The 14817-nt window shown below is 46.2% G+C and overlaps 1 protein-coding gene across 1 annotated transcript in view; it reads left to right on the plus strand.

Annotated features, from left to right (window-relative positions):
* The window catches only part of hmcn1 (hemicentin 1), a 214294-nt gene that overhangs the window by 34702 nt on the left and 164775 nt on the right, over nt 1-14817 (plus strand). Inside the window, exon 2 of the mRNA XM_039001765.1 lies at nt 12424-12494. Coding sequence (XP_038857693.1) covers nt 12424-12494 — 71 coding nt within the window. The remainder of the gene's footprint in view (nt 1-12423; nt 12495-14817) is intronic.

Here is a 14817-nt window from a genome sequence, read left to right on the forward strand (position 1 = left end):
TTAAACCACATGTCATTAAACCACATGTCATTAAACCACATGTCATTAAACCACATAATTAAACCACATGTCATTAAACCGCACGTCATTAAACCACATATCATTAAACCACATAATTAAACCACATGTCATTAAACCACATGTCATTAAACCACATGTCATTAAACCACACGTCATTAAACCACGTCATTAAACCACATATCATTAGACCACATTATTAAACAACATGTCATTAAACCACATGTCATTAAACCACATGTCATTAAACCACATATCATTAAACCACATAATTAAACCACATATCATTAAACCACATAATTAAACCACATATCATTAAACCACATAATTAAACCTCATGTCATTAAACCACATGTCCCAAAAACAATTCAGAATCGTCTTCTGAATGTCTTTCTTGAGTTTATGTCTCTGTGTGCAACAACAGAGTATGGCCACACGACCCAGTGTAACCACTAACCACAGAGCTGATCATGGTTGGACCGAAGGTTAAGATTAGGGGTCCTTGCGGTCACTGAATGGTCGTATTGTCACACTGCTTGTTTGTGAAGCTCTGTGATTTGTTCCTTTTATAGAGAGGAGTAATTGTACATTCGGACGTCCAGAGCTTCGCCTTGAGGAATGTAAAAAAAGGAAAACAAATGTTCTATGCTGTTAATGTGAATGCTTCCACAGCTATATAAACTCTTGCATGTGGCGAGGGGGTGGGGGGGGGGGGGGGGGGGGGTCTGAGACGGAGGGTGTCTGTGGTGAGGGGGTGGGGGGGGGTGGGGGTCTGAGACGGAGGGTGTCTGTGGTGAGGGGGTGGGGGGGGGGGGTCTGAGACGGAGGGTGTCTGTGGCGAGGGGGTGGGGGGGGGTCTGAGACGGAGGGTGTCTGTGGCGAGGGGGTGGGGGGGGGTCTGAGACGGAGGGTGTCTGTGGCGAGGGGGTGGGGGGGGGTCTGAGACGGAGGGTGTCTGTGGTGAGGGGGTGGGGGGGGTCTGAGACGGAGGGTGTCTGTGGCGAGGGGGTGGGGGGGGGGGTCTGAGACGGAGGGTGTCTGTGGCGAGGGGGTGGGGGGGGGGTCTGAGAAGGAGGGTGTCTGTGGTGAGGGGAGTTTGATATTAGTTTCCCAGATTGCTCTAGTCAGTGTGACATTTTTGGACTTGTCTTGTACACAGGAAGGAGGAAGAGTGTCTGGGCTAAAGGGCTTTTGTTACGTTCTAGTTTGAGTTTCTTGACATTTTCAAACTCCTGGAAGCCTGGGAAACACTTAGTATTTAAACAAACACACACATTGGATTGAAAATAAATACAATAATGACTGACCTTTCTATGGATGGGTCTTCAAAATTCCCTGGCTGCCATTTTTTCCATGTGGAAATAGACAGTCCGAATGAGACGTTCCACGGACGAATGTGAGAGTGATTCCCAGTGAATTAGCCCAAGCTGAATGTCATAGGAGGTGAATTATGTGTGTGTGCGTGTCTGAGATTGTGTGTGCGCGGTGTCTCTGTGCATGTTCATGCGTGTGTGTGTTTGTGTATATGTAACTTCGGAGGAGGTGAAATTAAGATTGCGCTGGAAAGCTGCCCAGTTTGTTCCATCCCATTAGCCTTTCTGTTAGTGTTTAAGCATGCATGGGATTTGCGGGGTACGCTAATTTGGCTAACTAGCATTACCTCAGATAAACACAATGAGAATGCAAAGGTTTACAAGAAACAACAACAACCGGAACCAGAGTCATCTGTTTTCATTTGTTTACCTCATGCAACTTGAATCATCCTTCGCCTGTCTCTTACACTCCCAAGACAAAGAAAATAGAGAAAAGGATGAGAGATGTTCTTCTGAGCAGATCAACATTTGGCCCATTGTTTAGGGTGGATTCTCTCTCTCCTTTTTTTAATCTCTCTGGTCAGACTTCAGAGCATTCCTTCAGACTGAGTTCACACACACGTGTCCCTGTTTACGCCACTAACCCACCGACCAATGTGTTCTTCTTTATCATCACAGAGAGAAAACACTAAAACCTCTTCCTGTCTTATGTCTAATGGCTGAGAGGCTGACCCAGGACACCTCTTCCTGTCTTATGTCTATTGGCTGAGAGGCTGACCCAGGACACCTCTTCCTATCTTATGTCTAATGGCTGAGAGGCTGACCCAGGACACCTCTTCCTGTCTTATGTCTAATGGCTGAGAGGCTGACCCAGGACACCTCTTCCTGTCTTATGTCTAATGGCTGAGAGGCTGACCCAGGACACCTCTTCCTGTCTTATGACTAATGGCTGAGAGGCTGACCCAGGACTAACTGCTGAAGTGAACACTGGAACATCACCACTGTTTGATTTTTTTTCTAATGATCAGAACATGAGCATCTTTATTGGGACACACAATGGTGGCCTATATAGGTCTAAATCAGTCTCTGAATAAAAGGCTTAAGGGCTTAAACAAGCAGACTCTGTGACCCCTGTGGACCAGAGAAATTTCTCTATGAAGCATTTTACCCCTGGTCTAGTTATCAGAGCAGAAGAGCCACGGCTTTGGTGTGCCTTCCGTTACACCATGTACTGTACCGGTATGTAGAGGTTGGGCCAAAGTAGCAGTACCTTAGACTGGTCCCAGATCTGTTTCTGCTATCTTGTCAGCTCCTTGGCACTCAGTCACACCAAACATGACGATTCAATAAGGAATAACAGAGAGTAGAAATAGACTCCCTTTGATTTAACTAGAGAGCAGAAATAGACTCCCTTTGATTTAACTAGAGAGCAGAAATAGACTCCCTTTGATTTAACTAGGCAAGTGAGTTAAGAACAAATTCTTATTTTACAATGACGGCCTACCCCAGCCAAACCCTCCCCTAACCTGGACAATTGTGCACTACCCAATTACAGCCAGTTGTAATACAGCCCAGGATTGAACCAGGGTCTGTAATGACACCTCTTGCATTGAGATGCAATGCCTTACACCACTGCGCCACTCAGGAGTCCTACTGTATACTGGGTTATTTGACTAAGCTTGGGCAGTATACCGTGTACCGGGGTATTTGGAAATAGACAAGGGATGGTTTCTCAAAACCATCGATACTGTTTAAACAATTTATTTGAAGTTTTTCAATACATTTGAATATTCGTAGCTACTTTTTATTAAGTAAAAGCCTGACGTCAACTTGTGCAATACATTTGGAGAAAAAGCAGATCGCGTTCTTCATTTCACCTGTCACATTATTTTCCATTATGAAGCTTAACGTCGTTCCCCAGAACAGTTGAGCCAGTCACGTGTCTGTAAATAGCACAACGGGAGAAAGCGGGAGTGGATGAGTCCAGATGTGTATTTGGTTTAAATGGCTAGTTAGCTAGCTATGTTCAGTAGATGCCTGAATGAATACGGAGTCGGGGCACCATATAGTGTTACCTTTCTGCCATGTTTAAGAAGTCAAAAGGCTTTGTTAAAATGGCGCCGGAAGAAATGTCAGCAGTTTTACGGTCTCCCAACTAATTGGGAGTGTTTTTTTTGCGATATTTGTAACTTATTTTGTACATAATGTTTCTGCAACCGTATCTTACGGCAGAAAAGAGCTTCTGGATATCAGGACAGCGATCACTCACCTCGGATTAGACAAATATTTTTTCTTCAACAAACAAGACGCACAAACAAGACATCCTCCAAACACCCGGCAGGGCCGACATCCACGTTATTTGCAAGAGGAAGCGACCAGGTACAGAGGACAAAGAGCCGGATGCCTGGTCAGGACCCGAAAAAGGCGAGTGGGAAAGCTGCCGTTACCGTCAATACTACTCGCCAACGTGCAATCATTGGACAATAAACTAGACGAGGTACGATCACGAATATCCTACCAACGGGACATCAAAACCTGTTATATCCTATGTTTCACGGAATCGTGGCTGAATGACGACATGGATATTCAGCTAGCGGGATACACGCTGCACCGGCAAGATAGAACAGCACACTCCAGTAAGACGAGGGGGGGGGGGGGGCAGTCTGTGCATATTTGTAAACAACAGCTGGTGCACGAAATCTAAGGAAGTCTCTAGATTTTGCTCGCCTGAAGTAGAGTATATTGTGATAAATTGCAGGCCACACTACTTGCCTAGAGAGTTCTCAGCTATACTTTTCGTGGCTGTTTATTTACCACCACAGACAAATGCTGGCACTAAGACCGCACTCAGTCAGCTGTATAAGGAAATAAGCAAACAGGAAACCACTCACTCAGAGGTGGCGCTCCTAGTGGCCGGAGACTTTAATGCAGGGAAACTTAAATCAGTTCTACCAAATTTCCATCAACATGTTAAATGTGCAACCAGAGGGAAAACAATTCTAGATCACCTGTACTCCACACACAGAGATGCGTACAAAGCTCTCCCTCGCCCTCCATTTGGTAAATCCGACCACAACTCTATCCTCCTGATTCCTGCTTACAAGCAAAAATTATAGCAGGAAGCACCAGTGACTCGGTCTATAAAAAAGTGGTCAGATGAAGCAGATGCTAAACTACAGGACTGTTTTGCTATCACAGATTGGACCATGTTCCGGGATTCTTCCGATGGCATTGAGGAGTACACCACATCAGCCACTGGCTTTATCAATGAGTGCATCGAGGACGTCGTTCCCACAGTGACTGTACGTACATACCCCAACCAGAAGCCATGGATTACAGGCAACATTTGCACTGAGCTGAAGGGTAGAGCTGCCACTTTCAAGGTGCGGGACTCTAACCTGGAAACTTACAAGAAATCTTGCTATGTCCTGCGACGAACCATCAGACAGCCAAAGCGTCAATACAGGGCTAAGATTGAATCATATTACACCAGCTCTGACGCTCGTCTTATGTGGCAGGGCTTGCAAACCATTACAGACTACAAAGGGAAGCACAGCCGCGAGCTGCCCAGTGACACGAGCCTACTAGACGAGCTAAATCACTTCTATGCTCACTTCGAGGCAAGCAACACTGAGGCATGCATGAGAGCATCAGCTGTTTCAGGCGACTGTAGCTGACGTGAGTAAGACCTTTAAACAGGTCAACATACACTTGGCTGTGGGGCCAGACGGATTACCAGGACGTGTGCTCCGGGCATGTGCTGATCAACTGGCAGGTGTCTTCACTGACATTTTCAACATGTCCCTGATTAAGTCTGTAATACCAACATGTTTCAAGCAGACCACCATAGTCCCTGTGCCCAAGAACACAAAGGCAACCTGCCTAAATGACTACAGACCCGTAGCACTCACGTCTGTAGCCATGAAGTGCTTTGAAAGGTTGGTAATGGCTCACATCAACACCATTATCCCAGAAACCCTAGACCCACTCCAATTTGCATACCGCCCAAACAGATCCACAGATGATGCAATCTCTATTGCTCTCCACACTGCCCTTTCCCACCTGGACAAAAGGAACACTTACGTGAGAATGCTATTCATTGACTACAGCTCAGCGTTCAACACCATAGTACTCTCAAAGCTCATCACTAAGCTAAGGATCCTGGGACTAAACATCCCACCTCAGCAAATGGTTCTTGGACTTCCTGACGGGCCGCCCCGCAGGTGGTGAGGGTAGTTAGCAACACATCTGTCACGCTGATCCTCAACACTGGAGCTCCCCAGGGTTGCATGTTCAGTCCCCTCCTGTACTCCCTGTTCACCCACGACTGCATGGCCAGGCACGACTCCAACACCATCATTAAGTTTGCAGACGACACAACAGTGGTAGGCCTGATCACCGACAACGATGAGACAGCCTATAGGGAGGAAGTCAGAGATCTGGCCGGGTGGTGCCAGAATAACAACCTCTCCCTCAACATAACCAAGACTAAGGAGATGATTGTGAACTACAGGAAAAGGAGGACCGAGCACGCCCCCATTCTCATCGACGGGACTGTAGTGGAGCAGGTTGAGAGCTTCAAGTTCCTTGGTGTCCACATCAACAACAAACTAGAATGGTCCAAACACACCAAGACAGTCGTGAAGAGGGCACGACAAAGCCTATTTCCCCTCAGGAAACTAAAAAGATTTGGCATGGGTCCTGAGATCCTCAAAAGGTTCTACAGCTGCAACATCAAGAGCATCCTGACTGGTTGCATCACTGCCTGGTACGGCAACTGCTCGGCCTCTGACCGCAAGGCAGTACAGAGGGTAGTGCGTAGGGCCCAGTACATCACTGGGGCTAAGCTGCCTGTCATCCAGGACCTCTACACCAGGCGGTGTCAGAGGAAGGCCCTAAATATTGTCAAAGACCCCAGCCACCCCAGTCATAGACTGTTCTCTCTACTACCGCATGGCAAGCAGTACCGGAGTGCCAAGTCTAGGACAAAAAGGCTTCTCAACAGTTTTTACCCCCAAGCCATAAGACTCCTGAACAGGTAATCAAATGGCTACCCGGACTATTTGCTTTGTGTGCCCCCCCCCCCAACCCCTCTTTTTACGCTACTGCTACTCTCTTCTCATCATATATGCATAGTCACTTTAATCATATCTACATGTACATACTACCTCAATCAGCCTGACTAACCGGTGTCTGTATGCTACTTTTATAGCCTCGCTACTGTAAATAGCCTGTCTTTTTACTGTTGTTTTATTTCTTTACCTACCTATTGTTCCTATTTCTACTTTTATAGCCTCGCTACTGTAAATAGCCTGTCTTTTTACTGTTGTTTTATTTCTTTACCTACCTATTGTTCACCTAATACCTTTTTTGCACTATTGGTTAGAGCCTGTAAGTAAGCATTTCACTGTAAGGTCTACACCTGTTGTATTCGGCTCACGTAAAAATAAACTTTGATTTGATTTGTTTTGGATGAGTTATCTGTATAGCTGCTACTGCTGCTATCTTGATTTCCTTATATTTTTTCTCCTCTACTTTCTCAGCCCGTCAGTCTGCTTCTCGCCCCTCTTTTCCCGAGCACAGCAGGCAGTTCTGTTCGGAGCTAGCCAAACACATTTCCCTGTTAGTTTTAAAAGGCGTCATTATTTGATCGGCCCAAATGTTCCTTCTCTCTCTCCACAACTGCCAAAATCTAGATCCCTCCCAGCTTGTTATACTATACATTATTAAATAATTTTTAAAGTATTTGTTTGTACAGTGCTTTCATAAGGAAGAGTGATGTTATTGTGAAAATAAAAGTCAAAGAAATATTGCTGATGTCACGTTCCTGACCTGTTTTCTGTTGTTTGGTATGTGTTTAATTGGTCAGGGCGTGAGTTTGGGTGGGTAGTCTATGTTATGTGTTTTCTATGTTGGGTTAATGGGTTGCCTGGTATGGCTCTCAATTAGAGGCAGGTGTTTGGCGTTTCCTCTGATTGAGAGTCATATTAAGGTAGGTTGTTTCACATTGTTTGTTGTGGGTGGTTGTCTTCCGTGTCAGTACATGTTACCACACGGGACTGTTTCGGTTTGTCTGTTCCTGTTCGTGTGTTCTTCGTTTCATGTAAGTTCGTAAGTTTAGGTCTGTTTAGTTCGTTTTGTTATTTTGTTTTTCTAAAGTGTTATTTTGTGTTTCGTCGTTTGTCTAATAAATCATTATGTCCACATACCTCGCTGCGTGTTGGTCTGATCCATGCTCCTCCTCATCCGAGGAGGAGGAATGTGACGACGATCGTTACAGAACCACCCACCAAACCCGGATCAAGCAGCGGGTTAACGGACAGCGCACGAAGCAGGATTTCTGGTCTTGGGAAGAGATTCTGGACGGAGAAGGACCCTGGGCAGAGCCAGAGGAGTGTCGCCGTCCCAAGGCGGAGCTGGAGGCATCTAAAGCGGAGAGGCGACGATATGAGGAGGCAGCACGGAAGCAAGGCTGGAAGCCCGCAAGTACAACCCAAAAATTTCTTGGGGGGGGGGGGGCTAAAGGGTAGTGTGGCAAAGTCAGGTTGGAGACCTGCGCCAACTTCCCGGGCTTACCGTGGAGAGCGAGAGTACGGGCAGACACCGTGTTACGCAGTAGAGCGCATGGTGTCTCCTGTACGTGTTCATAGCCCGGTGCGGGTTATTCCACCTCCCCGCACTAGCCGGGCTAGAGTGAGCATTGAGCCAAGTGCCATGAAGCCGGCTCAACATATCTGGCCTCCAGTACGTCTCCTCGGGCCGGTGTACATGGCACCAGCCTTACGCATGGTGTCCCCGGTTCGCCAACACAGCCCAGTGCGGGTTATTCCACCTCCCCGCACTGGACGGGCTACGGGGAGCATGCAACCAGGTAAGGTTGGGCAGGCTTAGTGCTCAAAGGAGCCAGTACGCCTGCACGGTCCGGTATATCCGGCGCCACCTTCCCGCCCCAGCTCAGTACCACCAGTGCCTACACCACGCACCAGGCTTCCAGTGCGTCTCCAGAGCCCTGTTCCTCCTCCACGCACTCTCCCTGTGGTGCGTGTCTCAAGCTCAGTGCCTCCAGTTTCGGCACCACGCATCAAGCCTCATGTGCGTCCTCAGAGCCCTGTACGCACTGTTCCTTCTCCCCGCACTCGCCCTGAGGTGCGTGACCTCAGCCCGGTACCACCAGTTCCGGTATCACGCACCAGGCCTATAGTGCGCATCGAGAGTCCAGTGTGCCCTGTTCCTTCTCCCCGCACTCGCCCTGAGGTGCGTGTCTCCAGTCCGGTACCACCAGTTCCGGCACCACGCACCAGGCCTACTGTGCGCCTCAGCAGGGCAGAGTCGGCTGTCTGCCCAACGCCGCCTGCACTGCTCGTCTGCCCAGCACCGTCTGAGCCATCTGTCTGCCCAGCGCCGTCTGAGCCATCCGTCTGTCCAGCGCCGTCTGAGCCATCCGTCTGTCCAGCGCCGTCTGAGCCATCCGTCTGTCCAGCGCCGTCTGAGCCATCCGTCTGTCCAGCGCCGTCTGAGCCATCCGTCTGCCCAGCGCCTTCTGAGCCATCTGTCTGCCACGAGCCATTAGAGCCGCCCGTCTGTCCCGAGCCATTAGAGCCGTCCGTCAGTCAGGAGCCGCTAGAGCCGTCCGCCAGTCAGGAGCTGCCAGAGCCGCCAGCCAGTCAGGAGCTGCCAGAGCCGCCAGCCAGTCAGGAGCTGCCAGAGCCGCCAGCCAGTCAGGAGCTGCCAGAGCTGCCCTACAGTCATGAGCTGCCCTACAGTCATGAGCTGCCCTACAGTCATGAGCTGCCCTACAGTCATGAGCTGCCACCCAGTCCGGAGCTGCCACCCAGTCCGGAGCTGCCACCCAGTCCGGAGCTGCCACCCAGTCCGGAGCTGCCACCCAGTCCGGAGCTGCCACTCAGTCCGGAGCTGCCATTAGTACAGAGTTGTCCCTCTGTCCTAAGCTACCTCTCTGTCCGGAGCTACCTCTCTGTCCGGAGCTACCTCTCTGTCCGGAGCTACCTCTCTGTCCTGGGCTACCTCTCTGTCCTGAGCTATCTCTCTGTCCTGAGCTGTCTCCTCTATGTAGGAGGGGCCTTAGTGAAGGTTCCTGGACCATGGTCGGGGGCGAGGGTCGCCACTCAAAGGACGCGAAGGAGAGGGACAAAGGCAGTGGTGGAGTGGTGTCCTCGTCCACCGCCGGAGCCGCCACCGCGGACAGATGCCCACCCAGACCCTCCCCTTGAGTTTTAGGGGTGCGCCCGGAGTTCGCACCTTGAGGGGGGGGTTCTGTCACGTTCCTGACCTGTTTTCTGTTGTTTGGTATGTGTTTAATTGGTCAGGGCGTGAGTTTGGGTGGGTAGTCTGTTATGTGTTTTCTATGTTGGGTTAATGGGTTGCCTGGTATGGCTCTCAATTAGAGGCAGGTGTTTGGCGTTTCCTCTGATTGAGAGTCATATTAAGGTAGGTTGTTTCACATTGTTTGTTGTGGGTGGTTGTCTTCCGTGTCAGTACATGTTACCACACGGGACTGTTTCGGTTTGTCTGTTCCTGTTCGTGTGTTCTTCGTTTCATGTAAGTTCGTAAGTTTAGGTCTGTTTAGTTCGTTTTGTTATTTTGTTTTTCTAAAGTGTTATTTTGTGTTTCGTCGTTTGTCTAATAAATCATTATGTCCACATACCTCGCTGCGTGTTGGTCTGATCCATGCTCCTCCTCATCCGAGGAGGAGGAATGTGACGACGATCGTTACAGCTGATTATTAGCAATTAAGTTTCCTCAGATCTTTCTGTTGCCAGGATGTACGGTGCAGAGTTGTGTTCACTTTAAAAGCTTAACCTTATATAAAACAAATGTAAGAATGTGTAGACGTTGAAACGGAATTGGCCTCAATATTCTGCTGTCGAGAAGTGGAGAATTGCCCTTTGCCCTGTTTCATGAAATATCAGAGTTGAAAGAAAAAAAAACACAGAATATCTAGGATGTATCAGTCAGTCCTACCATCAGCTCTTACCTTATCGGGAGAGCAGAACGACCCCTGGCCTGTAATTTCTGTTGTGAAAGTAATTTGTAGGTTTTTGACACCTTGGCACTTCTGGGGCTCTTTGTTTCAGTCAACCCTCCCAGTAGGTGGCGCTAGTGCAGAGGCCTGGCCAGAATTTTCAGTAGCTATGTTTCCATTAACTTCTCCTGTGATTTTATTTGTTGATGTTTAGACAGTTGGCATGGAAATTGGATGCAACAATTACCTGCTACGGTGTGTTTCCATTCAATTGTCTTGCGTCAATAAAAACAGCTGGACCTACTGTAATTACGTCACACCTAAAAATATAAATAAATCTGCAAAAATCCAGAATGTCGAAGAAAAAAAAATGGTTGAAGTGATTCCATTATCCATTTATGCAAATTGCGCGTTAATAGCCTACATTTGCAACAGCCTGTATGCCCTCCCACCTATCTGGTTCATGTCTCAGGTAGCCCGCGAAAGCCAGCATGGATAGAATACAAGAATTTGCCATATTTGAATAATTCTCGTTTGCCAACATATCGCTACGGTCCGTGCCATGGTGAAACTTGCACTCCTGTAAATCTGAAATAATTGGATGGTGAAACTTGCATCCAGCCAACCAGAAAAGCAAAAGCCATTCAGGCATTCTTGGAAGTCAGGACAATCCTGGTCCTGAAAATAAAGATTATTTTTTATAGTTTAACATTTTGATGAGACTGAAAAAAAGACTGAAACACAAGTGAGCTGAGAAGAAGCGCTTCGACTACCGCCCAACCAACGCTGGCTGTAGAACAGAGTCTTCTCCACAGTTGGAGAAAAAAGGTGCATGCTGATGTCACTCACCCTCTGGGGCTTTTATAACTGTTTTTATAACCGGCGAAGCCGAAGGATGTCCTCACGCCGAACCCCGGCTGGCCATGACACAAGAGCATACCTGAGCCGTAAGGTCTTCCCCCAGAGCTGCAGAACAGCTGACTGCCTGGGGGAGGAGAGGAGGGATGCAGGGATGAAGGAAGGGTAGAGGTGGAGGGAGGGGAATGGGAACATTGTTAATGAGAACATGTTGGCCTTTTGTAACGGAGCCATTGCCAATTAGTGTCAGTGGGGGTTGCCGTGAGACAGGCCTTTATTGGATGGTGTTAGCAGTGGAGTTCCACAGCTAGGATCAGCCCATCCATTCTGTGTGTTGTGTTCAGGCTGGAAATCCATTTGAAAGAGTTGCAACATGTGGAACATTCATTTAGAGGTGAAATGTTCATAGGTTTCCATAAGCATTTTTTATGAGATGACTTGGCCTCCGATCGGCTCAGTCAGAGTATCATTCTGGACTTTTTCCTCAGTCAGACTCCTATGCTTTTGCTAGATTTTTTTCATCTGAAAATGAACTAACATATTGTACCAAGTAAACCATGTGAATTGTGGTTCAATTGCCATGTTCTTTGTCTCATGATGACGGGGAAATGATTGCGGTTGACTATTAAAACTCCTCTACCATGCAAGCCTTTGATCTGTCGTCCAGTTATGTTGACCTCACAATAAAAGATTTTCATGTTCCAAGTTATTGTAAGTTCCACTTCCTTGTGTTTCATCGACCCTCTAATCGTAGTTGGGATAGGCACATGAGAAAGGCCATGTGAGCCATGATAGGCTTGTGAAATAGGGCATTGAAGTTTCTCCAGAGCTGGGGTCTCCTTATCAATTCCAAAGCAACTCTTCGGTGCCTGCATGGCGCGCCTACCCAGACACTGCCTCCCGGATACTGTGCGTACGTGTGTGAATGGGCAAATATTTAGAGCCGAAAAGGGCCTCATTTCAGCATAGCCCATTTGAAGATGCAAAATGGAAATATCTTCCCTCTCATCACAAACAGACACAGTGTGGAGGGATGGATCTGGTTTCCTGAGTGTTTACAGGAAGCTCCCTGTCACACCAGTTCAAACTGTGACATTTGAACTTGGACGTCTGCACAAATATTTGGCCACAGTCAGGAATTCAGACCAAGAAACTATGTCAATTATTCATTCTAATAGGGCTATTAGTCTAAAACACTATACATCATGTTCTGGCTGTCTGTAATGTTTAATGTATCTTGTTTTTTTGCAGAAATAGGACCGGTAACCATCACAACGGATCCGAAGAAGTTTCAGTTTGAACTGAGGGAGCTGTACGTCCAGGTGGGTTTTATTTATGACCTCCGGCCTCTGACCTTTTAGATTGTAGATCAGAACATTGATCATATAGATCATAAAGCCCTCAGTTATACAGAGCTGTTGCCTTTGTGTTTGTCTGAAAGTTGACCATACTGGATGCATAACACATTCCCGTGAAATCTTGGTTTGTTTTCCTTCCTTATTTTCCATAGCCGTCGCAAACACATATCTAAACAGAAATAACATATCTAAACAAAAATAACACATATCTAAACAAACACATATTGTTACGAACTGGCTCATAGCCCTTAACAAAGAGGGAGACAACGCAGAGATAAGGAAATGACAAACATATTTATTAAATAAAGTAAACTATACACAATTAACTTCTCTGCGCTACGGATCCCTTTAGCGGGATCATTTTCCTAAACAACCGCTGAATTGCAGGGCGCAAAATATTACAAAAAATATTTATAATCATGCAATCACAAGTGAAATATACCAAAACACAGCTTAGCTTGTTGTTAATCCACCTATCGTGTCAGATTTTGAAAATATGCTTTGCAGCGAAAGCAATCCAAGCTTTTGTGAGTGTATCAATCAATGCTACAACAGCTAGCCCCAAATTAGCATGGTCACGAAAGTCAGAAAAGCAATACAATTAATCGCTTACCTTTGATAATCTTCGGATGTTTGTACTCACGAGACTCCCAGTTACACAATAAATGTTCTTTTTGTTCGATAAATATTACTTTTATAACAAAAAAACGCCATTTGGGTTGCGCGTTATGTTCAGAAAACTACAGCCTCGTTCCGGTCCTGAAAGGCAGAAGAAAATTCCCAAACGTATCAGAATCAAAAATATTACTAAAAATATTTAGAATCATGCAATCACAAGTGAAATATACCAAAACACAGCTTAGCTTGTTGTTAATCCACCTATCGTGTCAGATTTTGAAAATATGCTTTGCAGCGAAAGCAATCCAAGCTTTTGTGAGTGTATCAATCAATGCTACAACAGCTAGTCCCAAATTAGCATGGTCACGAAAGTCAGAAAAGCAATAAAATTAATCGCTTACCTTTGATAATCTTCGGATGTTTGCACTCACGAGACTCCCAGTTACACAACAAATGTTCTTTTTGTTCGATAAATATTACTTTTATAACAAAAAAACGCTATTTGGGTTGCGCGTTATGTTCAGAAAACCAAAGCCTCGTTCCGTTCGACGAAAATTCCAAAAAGTATCCGTAATGTTCGTAGAAACATGTCAAATGTTTTTTATAATCAATCCTCAGGTTGTTTTTAACAAACATAATCGATAATATTTCAACCGGACCGTAACCTATTCAATAAAAGAGAGAAAGAAAATGGAGAGCTACCCCTCTCGCGCACAGGAACTAATCAGAGGTTACCTGACTAGTTTTGAAAAATCTCGCTCATTTTTCAAAATAAAAGCCTGAAACTATATCTAAAGCCTGGTCACAGCCTGAGGAAGCCATTGGAAAAGGAATCTGGTTGATACCCCTTTAAATGGAAGAAAGACGGGCCAGGAAACACAGATAAAAAAAAAAATCACTTCCGGGTTAGATTTCCTCAGGTTTTCGGCTGCAGAATCAGTTTTGTTATACTCACAGACAATATTTTAACAGTTTTGGAAACTTTGGAGTGTTTTCTATCCTAATCTGTAAATTATATGCATATTCTACGATCTGGACCTGAGAAATAGTCCGTTTACCTTGGGAACGTTATTTAAAAAAATAAATAATGATCTGACCCCTAGCGTCAAGAGGTTAACAATGGTGTGTGTAGTCAGTAGTGTAAGTGAGTGGATACGTGCATAGATGGTGATAATGAGGGGTGTTGAGAGGTACCAAAACAAACTAACACAAAGAAGCCCCAAAATGCCAAAACCAACAGTGTGTCTGCGTGGAGAGAGTCTCCTTGATGTATTGGGGGAAGGTGTATTTATCCCCGGGACACACCTGAGGTGTATTTATCCCCGGGACACACCTGAGGTGTATTTATCCTCGGGACACACCTGAGGTGTATTTATCCCCGGGACACACCTGAGCACAGGTGTCCTATTTCGCTGATGACCCTTCCAGCTCCGCCCACCGACATTTTATTAAGGAAAACAAGAGCAAAGAGAAATAATTTGGCAGACCGAGTGGGAGGGTCGTCACAATATCTAAACAAAAATAACACATATCTAAACAAACACATATCTAAACAAACACATATCTACACAAACACATATCTAAACAAACACATATCTAAACAAACACATATCTAAACAAAAATAACACATATCTAAACAAACACATATCTAAACAAAAAATAATCACC

This window comes from Salvelinus namaycush, chromosome 10 (assembly GCF_016432855.1).
Source record: "Salvelinus namaycush isolate Seneca chromosome 10, SaNama_1.0, whole genome shotgun sequence".
NCBI classification, from domain to species: domain Eukaryota; kingdom Metazoa; phylum Chordata; class Actinopteri; order Salmoniformes; family Salmonidae; genus Salvelinus; species Salvelinus namaycush.